A 15082-nucleotide genomic window follows, 5' to 3' on the forward strand; every position below is an offset into this window, starting at 1 on the left:
AGCCAAACTGCTTGTAGAGATGTAATTACTAGATCCCCAAAATCTCTCGAAATCAGTAGAATTCTGGCTTTTAAAGCAGGAGGTACAAAAACCTACTTTTTTTTTTTTTAATTATTGTTTTGAAAATCACAATTTAAGCCTAAATAGAGTAGGAAGGTAGTATGAAAAATATAGTTTCATACCCTGTTTACACCTGAATGTTGAGAATCACTACCCTGAGGCCACCACCCAACCAAAGGTCAGATGACAATGGTCAGTGTGACATCAGTACACACTGACTCTGCTGTAACACTTTACACAGAGGTGGTGACACTGATGCCTTCAGTCCTTCTTCCCAGGGACTTCTTTGGAAATGCCTGTGCTTCCTTGCTATTTGCACATGGAGGCTGAGCAGAAGGAGAGCTGGCACCTTACAGCCTGTGGCACCTGAGGGGAGGTCTGAGGCTAAACTCAGAGACAAGGCTGCTCTTGGCAGGCAGTAAAGATGCTTCCAGCAGAAGGGACTCTTAATTTGGAAAACCTCTTGCACTGCCAGTTTACAATAGAGGCTGTCAGGCTGCATAATTCATATGCAGTAGAAAGAAAAAAAAAAATCAAAAACCAACCAAAAAACCCCCAGTGTGATCAGAGCTTAGGCTGGGAATGTTTGAATTCCTGACACATTGCTGAAGCCTCTCCGGAGCTCAGCTATATAATGGAATCTTTATCAGACCATCAACTAATTGTGATACTTATCTGCACAGCGTTGCATTTTGGGTTAAGTGATAATCCATCAAGGCTGGAAATCATTGTGTACTTTTTAAGTTGCCTACTTCATTACTGCAAGCTGACAGCTGGATGGATGTGTTAGCACTAGAAATATTTGTCCCAGACACAAAGAGCAGCTTCCTAATATAGGATATTATGATATTTTCTTTCATGTATTCAGCATGCCCGTAGTTGAATCTATGTCTCATTTATGATATTCATTTACTTGGCAAACTGTTAAGATTATGAAATCTATCTTTATTTGTTACAGAATGCAACAGCCTCATTTCATGAATAATATGACCAAATAATGTGTAATAATGACGACAGTCTTCATCTTACATCATAATGGCTGTTAAGCAGAGAAAATTGCCATTTTATAAATGGCCCAGGTCTCTGCTTTAGTTTATAAAAGGTAAGAATTGCAAAACACAAGTACTTTTCATGGCAATGGAGGTAGCTAGCCTCATGTGGGTCATGTTGCCAGAATTTGTTTTGGTGGTTAGACTGCATTAGTGATGTGCCTGTTGCCTTGACGATTACTCTTGGATTGGTATTACAACTATAAAACGTCTTTTAAAACTATCCAAGAACTGGAAATTCCACAGAGAAGCACTTGGGTTTGATTTTGGTCTGCTCACAACAGACATCAGGGTAGTTCCATTTCCATTTTTTAGCATGTAGTGATAATGCAGTTTCATATTTAGTTTCACACTGCATGAAAAATTACCTCCTTCCATAACCACATTCTGCTGCTACTTACTGCCCAGTTGCCTTATTGCCTCTGAGACTCTGAGAAAGATACCCTGTGTGGAAAATTCCTAGCTTTAAATTAAAAAAAGAAAAAAAAGAAAAAAAAGATTATTTTCATACTATGTTTGTACAGCCTCTTGCTTGGAGCTGGTGTGTGATCTGCTCTGTGATCACCATGCATGTGAACATGTACTGTTTGCCATTATTCCAATTCTATGGGGACATACTTAGGAATCTGTAGGAATCCAGCCAATAAAGTATGAAACTGCTTGAGGTTGGGTTTGGTTTTTTGGTTTTTTTTTTTAATCCTGTTTGTTTTGGGTTGGTTTTTTTTGGGGGGGATGGGGGGGTGTTGAAGGGAGGGGTTTAATTTTTCTTTTTTTTTTTTCAAATTATATTATAAAAATGTTTTTCCTGGCTCTGTATCTGTCAGACCTAAAAACCAAAGAGCTCTTTGAGTTAGAACAGATGCTACAATCTCCTCTGTTGATCTTAAATCTGTGAGCTTTGAGAATTCACAGCACTAATTGTACCACCAAGCCTGACTAGTGGGATGAAACCCTAATTAAATATTGCTTCAGAAAAGAAACAAATACTGTGTAACCCCTAAAATGGGCACTGTGGACTACTACGCCTCATGAAAATTTCGTGGTAGAACTTAAAAAACTCCAAGTCCTGTCTAAAATAGGTATATTTTGATACAAAAAAATCTAACAGTTTGGTCTACCAGCTGGTTGCAGATGCTAGGGAAGGTTTTCCAGCTATTACTCAGCTGCAGCCTGTGGATGTTTCACCTGGGTAACAGCTCCGACCAAGACAGTCCTGTTTAGAGATTTTGGAAAAGAGGCTTGGAAAATAAGTCTGCGATTTCACCATGGTCTAACATAAGTTTATCATAATTTTTTTAACACACCATCTAAGAAACAAGCTGAGAAACAAGTAGAATGTAAAAATAATGGCAATGAAAGAAACCAGCGTAAAATCAAGAGATGGCAGTTCTTGAAAGAGGGGTGATGAAGATTTACTCAAATGTCCAATGGAAAAAAAATAATCTGAGGAACTGCTGTTTGAATCTCAAATTGTTTGACCTTCTGAGAAAACCAGACCTTGGATAAGCCAATAGGAGACTAGTGGGAGAAAGAAGTAAAACTTAGGAGGTTCTAATTTTCCTACACAGTTTGAACAAATCAGACACAAATTAGATTTTATGTTACTGCTACAGCTATAAAGTAGTATATAAATGAACTGGCTTTTAGCTTGCTGTCATAGGAAACTGCTTTCAACATTAGACAATGATCATTTTTATTATCAGAGCTGAATGCAAGTAAGAACACACAACTATATTTAAAGTGTAAGTCTACCCTTATCTCCTTTGCCCCTCACATATTCTATAGCTTTTCCTTGCTTTGTTGTTTCTTTCTTTGTCAGTATCTCAGCCTGCCAAGTTATATTAATCAGATTATGTGAAAGGAAAATAAAACCACAAGGAAAGAACTGGTAATGTTGAGCATTTTTTGACAGGAAAAGCCGTAAGGACTACAAGGTCTGTCCAAGTAGTTTCTGCATGTAAGCTGCCTATAATGAAACAGTTACTCTAGTAGGGTTGTGGTTTTCTTCTTAATAGAGACTTTAAGGTAAAAATAGGAAAAAAAAAAAGGAAGCAATGTAATTTTTTTAGCTAAGATAGCTGTCAATTATGCTATTAAATAGAAATATTCACACTTAAAGTCATAATTGTTTTCAAAATGATTACATCCTCAAACCCTTCCTTATGCCATTGTAAACTCCTCTTCTAAATTTAGCTCCACAGATTTCCTTAAAGAAATCTTCATTTTATACCAGAGACAAACCCAATAAAAGCGAAGTGGATTATAATAAGGCATGGATTTCATTCCTATATAAATGTGTGCATTCATTGTCTTTGTGGTCACCCTGACAAATAAACTCTTGATCTCCCCAGAGCAGCTGCCTGGGAGCAGCATCATGTCTGTGCTGTACACAACAACTTCTGGAGATGTTTTTAGGCATTGCTATATAAAGCTTTGAACATTCTGGTGCAGTCATTGTCCAAATGAGTCAGCTGAGCCTGAATCACTCTGATATGTGCCATCAAGCTGAATGGATCTGTCTTTTGAGATTGGGATGCTCTGGCAGTGTTACATTTCCACCTATTTGGGTGGTAGTGGTGAGATTTCAGTCTTCAGTAACAGGTCAAAACAAACAAGTTTTATAACCTCTTTGATTTTTTTGTTCCTTGATAGAAATAGGATTTAAACCAAAAAAACTGTTCTGTTTGTGTGTGTGGGTGATTAACATAATGCCAGCCCATGGGAAGGTTTTATGTACGTTTGTGTGCACAAGCTTTTTCCCCTCTGTGAATCTAGAAACTGACTTGAGGTGCCTTCTCCTAGACTGTTAATCACACTCCCTCTCCACCTACAGGACTTGGAAAGATTGGCACAGCACTACCCAAATTAACTTTACACTAACAAAGAATTTCTCCACTGGAGGCATCCCTTGTTTCACTGTTGGGGCAAATCCACAATCCTCTTGAGCCTCTTCCCAATCATGAAAGGGAAAAATTGCATGGATCCACGCACAGCTTTCACGAACAACATTACATAAATCTGATAGAAATACACCTACTCATACAGTGGATAATTATTCTTTCAGTAGTCCTCCACATTTGTTTCTTCTCATACATTTTATCACACATTCCTGATGACGGTTATTAGGCTTTAAGACACCCTTGACAAATATATAAAGGGCAATATTCCTCACTAGCATCAAATTATGTTTAGGGTTTTTTGAGTTAGTAGGTAATGTACCAGTAAAAGAATAATTAATTCCTGAAGGACCGAGCACAAAAACAAGCATACGTTTGTCTGAGAAAGTGAGAAGTTTGACTAAACAGGAAGTTTATGAATTATCATGCTGTCATCCAACTGGATCAGTAGCTTTTTTCATGTTGTTTACTAAATGCCAGGCAAATTAGGACAGCAATGAATCATATGGTTCCAGAATTAACTGATGACTTTTGGAGAAATTTTTTCCCCCATGAATTAAGGCTTTTGGCAATGAGGAGGTACAATAATCAGAATGCAAAATGCACAGATTCTATTGGCTTTTTATACCCTGCATCTTATACCTGTAAAGACATCTCCCGTGACAGGATGAGGAGCAACAGATCCTCAAGGTGGACTATATAAAAGTCATGCAGAACAGAGGAATGTCTTGTAAAAGTTACCTGAGGAGATTCTTAAGTATCAAGCAATAATTTTAGAACAAAAGTACTGAAATCTGTCTAGAAAGTTTATTATGTCAGCTATGGGGAACTCAGTTCAAAGATATTATTAAATAGGATACACTACCCTACAATCTGGGGAAAACTTCTGTTTCTTTAAGGCATGATCCAACAAAGCAAGACAAAAAAGCATAACAAAAAAGTTTTGATATTTGAGAGTATATGGATAGTTTCTCAACTTAATGTCCCTATATATTCCTTCATGTCAAAAATCTTATTGGAATACAAAGCAGAGGTGTCAAAGGAAAATATGTTTATGTGGTACTTTTTGCTCAGCCAGCAACTGATGCTACTGAAAAATCTGACCTTCTCTGACACGGCTCTTGCACCGTTTGTACCTCGCGGGGTGGGTGCTCTGACAACGGAGATGAGGTTCAGTCATGTACTTCAGGATGGCAGAACTCCACCTTCACAGCAGGCACTGAAAGTTTGTGAATATTATTTGGTTTGGGGTCCATGAAAGATGGATGAGGAGATGTAAGGAAAGCACCTTGTCCATTTCCCTCTGCCATGGGAATCAAGCGCTTTGAATGAAAGCCAGGATGAAGGAAGTCATAGAATAGAAATAGCTGAATAAGTGAAGTCACTGCCTCCCACACATTTACAGAGTGTCTCCGCTAAATGTCTTTGCCACTAATTCAGGGAATCATTTTCCTCATTCAACTTGGAAAATAACTCTTCATCAGAGTCATACTGACTTCTTTTTTGAAAGCAAAACCAAAGAAGCTGGTGCCTTCAGCTTCTTTGCAGAGCATATCTGTAAATTTCCTGTCTTTGTCCTTTGATCTGTCTCCATTTGTGGTTGTTTACCAGGGTGACACCCCCACACCCAACCCCCCCTCCATTAGGGACAGCACTCCAGTTGTCTTCCACTGTCGGATAAAACACCAATTACTTTAGCCTTGTCCTCATTATTCATGATTAATTTCTTTATTTTGGCCTTTCATCTAGTGCATTTCTAAACACTTTTGCTTTGTTAGATTTCCCACAACTTGCTCATTTCATTTTGCACCTGCTTTCATGACTGTTTTCCTGTTTCTCCCACATTGATATCCTCTATGATTTATGTTTATAGCAACTGCTTGTTTTGGTGTTTTAGTGAGGTTTGATAACTCAGACTGTTAAAAAAACCAACTTTGTTAGTTTATTACATGTGTCCTATTTTTTCTGTGCATTGGGATAAACTACCATTTTCTTTCAATTACTCAAGATTTTGAGGAAACAGACTTCCCACACTCATTGGTCCCTTTGATTATCTGCCCAAAAGACTCTATCTACCACTTCCTTGAGGCTGAAGTGGTCTCATCTTTTCAGCCATTTTGCTGCATTCACTTTTTTCTTTCTGCGAAAAGTGAGTGCTCATGTTTTAGCAACTGATCACCCAATTTTGCTTCTTTTACTTTCTATTAAAGCAGCACCTCTGTAAGTGTAGCATCAAATTACATGCATTCTCCCATGTGCTAGAGCTGAAACTCAGAAGAGAGCTCTCCTGTTTCAGACCTTTCTATTGATGCTGGACACACAAACGGTGAAAATGAACACTCCACAGGAAAGAAAATGAGGCCCTAAACTGCACTTAGGAGGTGAGTCAATGCATTAAAAACATCAGTACAATCATATCAATGATATAGTCATGACCACATAACAAGCAGAAGAAAACATTTCATGAAGGTCGGCAAACATCAGCACAGCACACCAAGAGCATCGTCCCTCCAGGATGTGAGCCCTCAGAAAGCTGGAAGCTCCTGGTGCTTTACACAAAACACTCTATTATAAAAAAGACATGGTAATTCCTGTCATTCTGCTCCTTTTCAAGAAATTCTCCTCTTGCAGCCACTCAGACCCATGAACATTGTGCTATTTTCCATGTTCTAGCTTTCTTTTTCAGAAGGAAAAGGACTACTACAACACCTCCTCTCTTCATTAAAACAAAAATATCCATTTCACATTAAAAGTAATATTAAAGATTAAAAAATGTAATTTTAGGTTTGTTGTCAGTTTATCACAACATATTAAAATATGTGTGCCCTGTGGAGGAAGAATTTAGGTGATCTGACACTATCACAATCTTTATACAATGGACTTGCAAGTGAGCTAAGGTTATTCTTCCAAGTTAGGCAGCTCACTGCAACTGACTAATAACAACAGTTCCAGAAAGAAAAGATTTCATAACTGTCTTAACTTTCCTGGCCTAACTGCACCTCATCATGTCAATGCTGGCAGTGTGGTAAAAGAATATAATTTCCTCTCTTCTTGTGCAATATAAAGCTTTCAAGAGGCCACATAGGAACCTTCTGCCATTTCATTTACCACAAGAGATTTGTAGCTACCCAGAAGATGATAATCTGCAAAACCTTCTGCACACATCTTCCCTATTTAACAGTTATCTGATCAGCTACTGAATAAAGAATAAAATAACCTTTATATTTTGCTCATAAAGAAATGAAGCATTACTAGAAACATTTGAAAAGCTGTAACAAAAAAAAAAAACCAACAGATGGGGGTCAGGGAGGGGAGAGAGAACTTTTAGCTCGTTTAATCTAGCTCTGGTGAGATAACAACACCCCCTAAATTAGTAATGCCTTAAACCGTAAAAGGCTAAGAAGGGTGATGCAATGCAATGCCTCTTTGTTATCAAGCAAGATTTCATCAACAGAAATTCCAGTGCTGAGACACCTAGCTTGTTTTAAATGGTAGCACCCAAAATAACTAGTCTTAAAAGGTCATGTTTGTTTAAAAATAGCTTGCTTGCATTTTACATTAAAGTTAATTTACTAACCTTAAAAAATTAAATGCAAATGTATACAAATAATTTAAGCATCCTGTCAAAGTTCACATACACACTGCTAGAGCAGCGACAACATTCAAGGTCATGTGAAATCCTTCTTAACCCACGTATCACCCTGTGGATTATTCTGTTAAATACATACTGAACTAAAATGCTTGCACCCTCTATTTAGCAAATTCTATCCTTGTTTAAAAAAAAAAAAAAAATTAAAGATCTAATTTCCTATTTATCATGTGCTTTCCAGGCCATAACAAAGAAGGATACTGTACCTCTGATGCTGGTGGCTGTTGCCGATGTGGTTGTGCTGGCAGTTAAGGCTACATTGGTTGTGACTGTTGCAGTGGTAAGGGAGGGGATGACAGTAGTGGGAAGCAAAGTGTTGAAAACATCTGGTGAGTGGAAAAAAAAAATATAAAATAAAATCATATCATGCAAACAAAGGAGAAACATAACAGTGGTTTAATTTGTAAATACAAGTATGTTGAAAATGACTAAATTAAAACATGATTAACATAAATTATTACAGGTACAACAGAGTACCTTTAAATTCTTGACATTTATCACTCTCAATTTTTATAATCAATCTTTGAGCACACAGAATTTAAAACTGTTAAAATGACCAAGTTTCCACAGAACTAGAGAGTGACAGTTTAAGTGACAAGAATCCATTCTTCGCTGAGCCATTTTAAATGTCTCACAGTAGAAACCATATACAGATGAAACATGCTGTGTCAGAGTGGGAGATGAAGAAAACAACACCATCATGCTAAAATAAACACACACATGTTAACGAGAAATGGCTGTATGTTAAAACACCCACTTTCAGACAGACTCAATGAAGGGAAAAAGGGGAGAAAATGCTACTAACTATAAGAGCTGCTTTTTCCGGATTGCTTTTCTTCTTCCCACACATTTGCTTAAGACACAGTTGTCTGCTAAGATCCAGAGCAGAGTATATTTCAAAATCTTTACCCTAATTAGCAGGCACAGTCATCATTCAGTCATCCTTAATGCTTACAATGTATTGTTAGTACACATCAGTATTTTTCTAAAACAGCTTCGAACTAAAAATCAGAAATGCTAATAATATTACTGATAATGCAAATAATATTACTGCTTGGATTCTACTGATCCAAGTCAGAAGAAATGCATGGTCCTGATGACAGCATCCTATAAAACCCTTCAGATTTTGCTCAAGCAAGTGCAGGTATGCCAGGATTAGGAGCACGACTGCTTCGCTGCAGAGGAACCAACAATGCCTGATGCAGAATGCTCCAGTACAGAGCAGAACATAATCAGATGTACACATAGAAAATACTTTGATTACACTGCCAAAAGCAATAAAGACCAATAGGACTTTGCTTATAAGGTGATTGCAGGTTTTAAAGAACAAGCAAACAGAAGCTCTGAAGAGAACTAGATAAAAGCACTTCTGTGAAGACATAAAAAGCATCTGACATTTTTCAGATTATTTATACTGCAGGTTTGAAAGGAAGGACTCATTTCTCAGCAGTTGATGGTAAGTAACCCATTCCATACTGATTTCACTGAAAATATTTCTGAAGGGTGCTATTCAGTGCAATAAAAGAGCAAAAGTCTGACCCACAATCTGTCTTCCCTTGCTGTGAAAAGAAATGCAATTGGTCCCTGAGTACCATCAATTCTGACTGAAATCAATGGAAGCTGAAGTAGCTCAGAGCTTTTCAGTATTGGGCCCAACAGAACACCCTTCAGACACAGGGTCCTTGAGTTCAGCATTGCATAATTACTCTCTTAAGGCTTCAAAGTAGCATGCTTACCTTATTTCCATGCTGGACGACAGATTATTTTCCAAGTTTAAAAGTTAGTTAATATCTGTAAGTCACCTAGGATTTTCTGTACTCCTCTAGTTTTGATAAAAACCACCACTATCCTATCTGGAATCTATATTTGTGTGATGTTCTACTTCTGAAGCCACCAGAAAACATCATAAGATCCATCTTTCATCTGTTGTACACTGATATTTATTCTAATTCCCAGTATAAAATATTCTCCAGCCAGAAAAATTAGAACAGACTTTTAAAAACCCCCACCAATATAGCCACATTAATCACCAGGAAAAATGATAACACTACCTGGAGTGTGACTACCACAATAATGAAATAGAACTGAGTATAACAAGCATTAGAAATAAATTAACATGTTGAAAAGATACATGCCACATGTACTGATCTATGCAATTTCTTCTCATAAAGGGAAACTCATTCCCTGATAAGTCTCTGTTAAAAATTAAATCAAACAGAAAAAAACCCCCACCTACTTCATCAGGAGAGCAAAACCTTGTTTATTAGGAAAGCTTTACACATCATTCTTGTACGTAAAACCAATTAGTGTGACTCACGGTCCCATTCATTATCTTTCTTAAATATACCAATTACTTAAGACTGCAATGACAAGTTATGGTTTTATGACAGTGCTATCCAATCTGCAAGCACACTGTTTACCTGTTTCACCAAATAATGGCTTAAATGAATCACTGGTGAACTTAGAACTTTCTGGGTTTTTCTTCTGATCAAAGTATTTCAAACAAGATTTCTTATTTTAAATGAAAGGCTATCTAAGAAGCATTCTAAGTAACAAGAACTAGGATATGTCAGTTTTTTAATATAATGGGATCTCCTCAGATTAAGAATAATGAAAGCTTGTGCAGAAATTAGCTTCCTGATGAAAGTCATAAACTCTGATGCCAAACAGCAAAATGGAAGCCTGGCAGAAGTCTTAAAGAAAAACATATCTTATCAAAAGGGATGCAAAAACAAGGGATAGCCTTCAGTTTCTTTCTTTGCAGAGTGAGGCGAAATTCACTGTGCAAACGACTGCAGTCTGTCTGCTTGCTCACAGCATTAAAAGGACTTGCTCCTAAAGACCAGAGCACAAGAGAGAAACCAGGAGTCAGCAGCCTGAGGAGCATTACGTTGCCCAAGCAATGAAATCTGAGCTTGTTCTGGACTCAAGAAATGTTTGGTTTGTACCAGCTTAGGTTCAAGGCTCTGCCCAGTGGAATTACTTCATTAATAACATGAGAGTCTGCAACAGGAATGTGCAGAGTAACCAAATAGCTCGTAGCTCTCCAGGCAACACTTTTTGGAATGCTTGCACCATATCCTATCCTTAAATCCTACTTTGGACAGCCCAGACCCAGGCACAGCACTCTGAAATGATCCCCACATTTAAAAAACTTGGGTGTATGGTGCCTGCTGAGTCTGACAGAAAGGCTCCTCCCACCAGTTCTTCCAAGATTTATGGATGCTCATGAAAACTTTGTCCTTGCCTTGAAAAGGCTTTTGCATAAGAGAATACAGAATATGCAGTTCAAGAAATAAACTAGAAGTAATGTACAGTGCTCCTCAGTCTCTCATCATGCATTGCAGGTGTAGGAGGTAAATGGGTTTGGAAGTTCCCAAAAGCACATGGACTACAGATACAAAAAAAAAAAAAAGATACTTAACCGCACAGGCTTCTGTTTAAGCCATATGGATCACTGTGCTTCATAGAGGGTGTGCTGTTCCATTTTATGCCAAAAAAGAGAATTACAATTTGACTTGTTTCTAGTCCTGTAGGACTTCTGGTCATTTTTTTTTAAATGCAAGACAAACCTATCTTGTTTCACCAGCGAGGAACACGTTATCATCCAGAACTCCTTGCTGGCAGCTGCTCAGAACATGCTATCTCAGGGACTACGTAGATTTGTCCTCTTGAGCTTTCTGTCAGGGAGGATCTTAACAGAATGGATTTGCAGATTTCTGCCCAAGAAATCTGTGTTGGAGTGAAACTTAATTCCATTTCCTTGTCTTGCAATTTCTGATTCTAGTTGTACACAATGTTCAGCTGAAAATGAATTTTTGTTTATGTCTCTCATGCCACCAAATACCAAGGATCATTACGATCAAGGGACTTTGCAGAGTGGAACTTTTTAATTCAAGTAGCCATACCCAAATCACTGCACCAGACTGCTAGTTCAATAATACTAAGGTATTAATCCTTAGCCTCCTGTGAAGCAGAAAATAGCTATATTTTGCAGATGGGGAACCAAAGAAGATAGAAACACCATGCTCAGAGATCTAGAAGTCAAGCAATAATTGTCTCCATTAATTTTGAAACCTCACTTCTAAAGTGGATGTTTGTTGACAGACCAGATATTCAGTGAAAAATCCAATAATGTAATTAAGTTGGTATTAATTTCATCATCCTGCTAGCTTTGAAATGCAAATAATTCATGGAGAACTAATTGTTTCCATAAAAGCTGTTGGAAACAGAAAAGGGGTTGACCTTCATGCCAAGGGACATACATGGACTCTTTGTCACTTATGTTCCACAGGTTATACATGTGAGGCTTGAACAGGATATTCAGTAAGAGAGATGGGCTCCTGACCTCTCTAGTGGCACAGGGAGGCTTGAGCTGAGCTGCAAATGCTCAGCCAAGAACCCTCATTTCAGTGAGGACCTGACATAATGTCAGAGCTCAGTGCCTGCAGAGACTGAGGAGGGCTCTGGAAAGGTGTTCCTCATGGCCACTGCTGCCTGTTAACATGCCACAAGCTGGAGCCAGGGGAGGGCAGCCAGCAGGTAACCTGAAGGCTAATTCCCAATGGATGGTGGAAAAAGGGGGAACACCCAATCTGGGCTCGGCGTGGAGGCGCCTCTTCAGCAGAGGCACAGATGCCAAGTGCTTAGGAGTCGCAGAGCAGTGTTGTACAAGATCGGCTCAAAGCAGTGTCGAGCCCACCTGCTCAAAATTTCCTGTTTGCTTTTCCTTCTTTCTTGAATTGATGCTGCGTTCTCCTTGCTAAGGCAGAAGACATCCATCCATTTAAGTGCAGGGAGCCTGGATAATTTACTCTCCCTGCCAATTTGGCCCTAAGCATTTTTACTCTCCATTTCCAAAGAAATGAGAAATGGTTCTGTTTGGTTTAGCGGGCTTATGTGAAAGATAGATCTGACCTATAGAAAATATTTGACTTTTTGGGTAAAAACACAACCGATATTTTGACATGACTGAGCACAAATCAGACAACAGTAGCTGCAGTTGATAAAAATGTAAAAGCTTTTGTTTCAAGCCTGACAAAGGCTGACAGAAAAATTAAAGGACAGAGTGATAATGATGGATGGTCCTTGCTGTATTTTGACTGAGAATGAAAGAAATTTTAAGTGGTAAACTGAACTGAGTGATGACCTACCTGGGAAACAATCTCACTACTCTGTGAAAAATTTAATCAGTCTGTGGTATGTAGCACTAAATAATTTAGCAAGGTTTTAAATTCAAAGGGAGCTGCATTTACCTTGCTCCAAGAAAATGGGATTGAACAAAAGGATCACTCAGCTTGAACATCATGTGCCAATAGCTCCTTAGCACTTAGACTGAATGATCATGAATGCTCATGGACATGAGGTCAAGGGGTTCTTTTTACTAATTGATTCAGATTTATGAAACTCTGAAATGGCAATTATGTGCTTGACATTTTTTGCTAACAAATCAGATGTCATTAAAAATATCCAAACCCTTTTAACAAAAGCTCCATGTAGATCTATATCCTTAGTTATACCAATAAAGTCTTCCGGTGGATAAGTTCATGTTGCAATATGTACAGCTGGACTAAAATGGCTAAAAATTAGGCACTGAAAAGAACAAATTAGGAACTGGAAAGAACAATAGCTTTCTTTTCTTAGAGAAAGTTTTATACCTTGCTGGTCGGTCTGTGGTTTGTTTTTTAGATTTCTTCCCTGTTTCAAAAGCAACAGGTTTTAGTAGCAAATGAAGGAGGAAGAAGTATTAAAAATTACAGCAAAAAAAGACTGTTTCCTTCTGTTTTCAAAGAGCCAAGCAAAAAACTGGAATCTACACATCCCTGGCCCACATTCTCTAATTAGAAAGTTAAGAATATAACTCAAAAGAACAAAGCCAATTTCAGTATTAGCACTTAGCACTGGCAGTATGGTGTTGTCCCAAATCACTTAAAATGAGGGCCTGATATCACACTGTGGCACATTTTACAACACATGCTCTGATCAGAATTGCTCATGACAAAATAAAAAATGCTATGAATATGAAAAAACAAGGTGTAGTAGCAAGTTATTTCTGATTATGCCATCTCATTTGACACTGAAATATGAAGAAGAAGTTAGCTGCCCTAAATTTTCTTGAAAGAACTCCTGTAGTGAATATCTCATTTATTTTGTGCACCAGAGCAACAGCAGGACTCACAAAGACCACAGGTGTGTGAAAGGCTGATTTTCCACAAGTAAAGCCAGGTCAGGCTCAGGACAGATGAGACAGCTGTCAGAAAACAAGCAGCTGTGGCTCTCAGGCTGCTGAGAAGGAAGAAGCAGTGGGATGGAAGTGCCTCAATGTGGTAGGAAAGACATGGCAAGGGAGGGTAAGTTTGCAGGGCTGAGAGCAGTGACCAGCTTTGACTTCTCTCCTCCCCCAAGATGCATCTGCCCAGACCCAGGTCAGCTGTAGATAGAGCTGTGGGGCCTTGGGCCAGGCAGGCAGGAGGGGTATTTAGGTAAAACCCACCTCTGGCACCTTCTGTGGGCACCCTACCAAGCAGAATATGCTGAGTAGGGGCAGCACCCACCCTTCCCCTTGCACAGATCAGAATCTGAGATTTAGTAGACACTGGGACTATGTGCTTTATAATGCTCATGGGTACTTGCTAAAAATTCCAAGAGTAGCAGTAAACACAGAAAGGAAAGGTCTTTTTTTTTCTTTAAGGGATATTAAAACGTGACCTTTCTGCACAGCACCAGATGTTGCCCCAAACATGGCTTTGTCATCTGGAGACTGGGGCAGTCTGCTGCACACACAGTTGGCAGAGCTGCACAGAGGGACCACAGGAAGCCTGAACGAAGCATTTCACAGGAAAGCATCTAACATGAACATTTGAGTATTGCACTGGTGGCTCATAGCTTTTAAAATGTCGGCTCTGACCTTTGAAGCCCTCAGTGCTTACTTTAGGGATCATTTTGCTCCCCACAGCACTCCACTGAATTTGCTATCATCAAAAGCACTCTGACTGCATCTCCCTTGAAACAGAGACAGAAGTTTGCAATGAAGGCCTGGAGATGCTGGAACACGCTCCCATTTCACCATCCGTCAGATTCATTGTTTGTCACCGGCCCAGCCATTTAAAAAGCTCCCTGTCCCTGCTCCCAGTGAAGCAGAAGAATAAAAGGTGACATAATGTACTGTCTCACAATACATTTACCTATTGCTGCTCACTTTTGGTAGGGAAGATTGTATTATCTGCAACATTTGGACTGTAGGAAGCTAATAGGCTGTAATGCCTTATTTCTTAATTTCTATTTGTGCTGAAACCAGGTGACACACACAGAACATAAAGGGATAGATTTGACAAAATAACAACTTAACCAGGTGATTAGATATTGAAAATTATGTTAGTGCAAGAAAAATTTAAATTCTCAAGTAGGCAAATTCTTTAATACCGAAG

At 38.6% G+C, this 15082-nt stretch overlaps 1 protein-coding gene across 3 annotated transcripts in view; it reads right to left on the reverse strand.

The window, feature by feature from the left end:
* The window catches only part of CADM2 (cell adhesion molecule 2), a 588594-nt gene that overhangs the window by 42019 nt on the left and 531493 nt on the right, over positions 1–15082 (reverse strand). For 2 of the 3 annotated variants that reach the window (XM_039556015.1, XM_039556007.1), the window contains one exon: positions 7862–7981. The exons of the other annotated variant lie outside the window; for it this stretch is intronic. In XM_039556015.1, coding sequence (XP_039411949.1) covers positions 7862–7981 — 120 coding nt within the window. The remainder of the gene's footprint in view (positions 1–7861; positions 7982–15082) is intronic. 3 annotated transcript variants of the gene reach the window in all.

This window comes from Corvus cornix, chromosome 1 (genome assembly GCF_000738735.6).
Source record: "Corvus cornix cornix isolate S_Up_H32 chromosome 1, ASM73873v5, whole genome shotgun sequence".
Taxonomy (NCBI): Eukaryota; Metazoa; Chordata; class Aves; order Passeriformes; family Corvidae; genus Corvus; species Corvus cornix.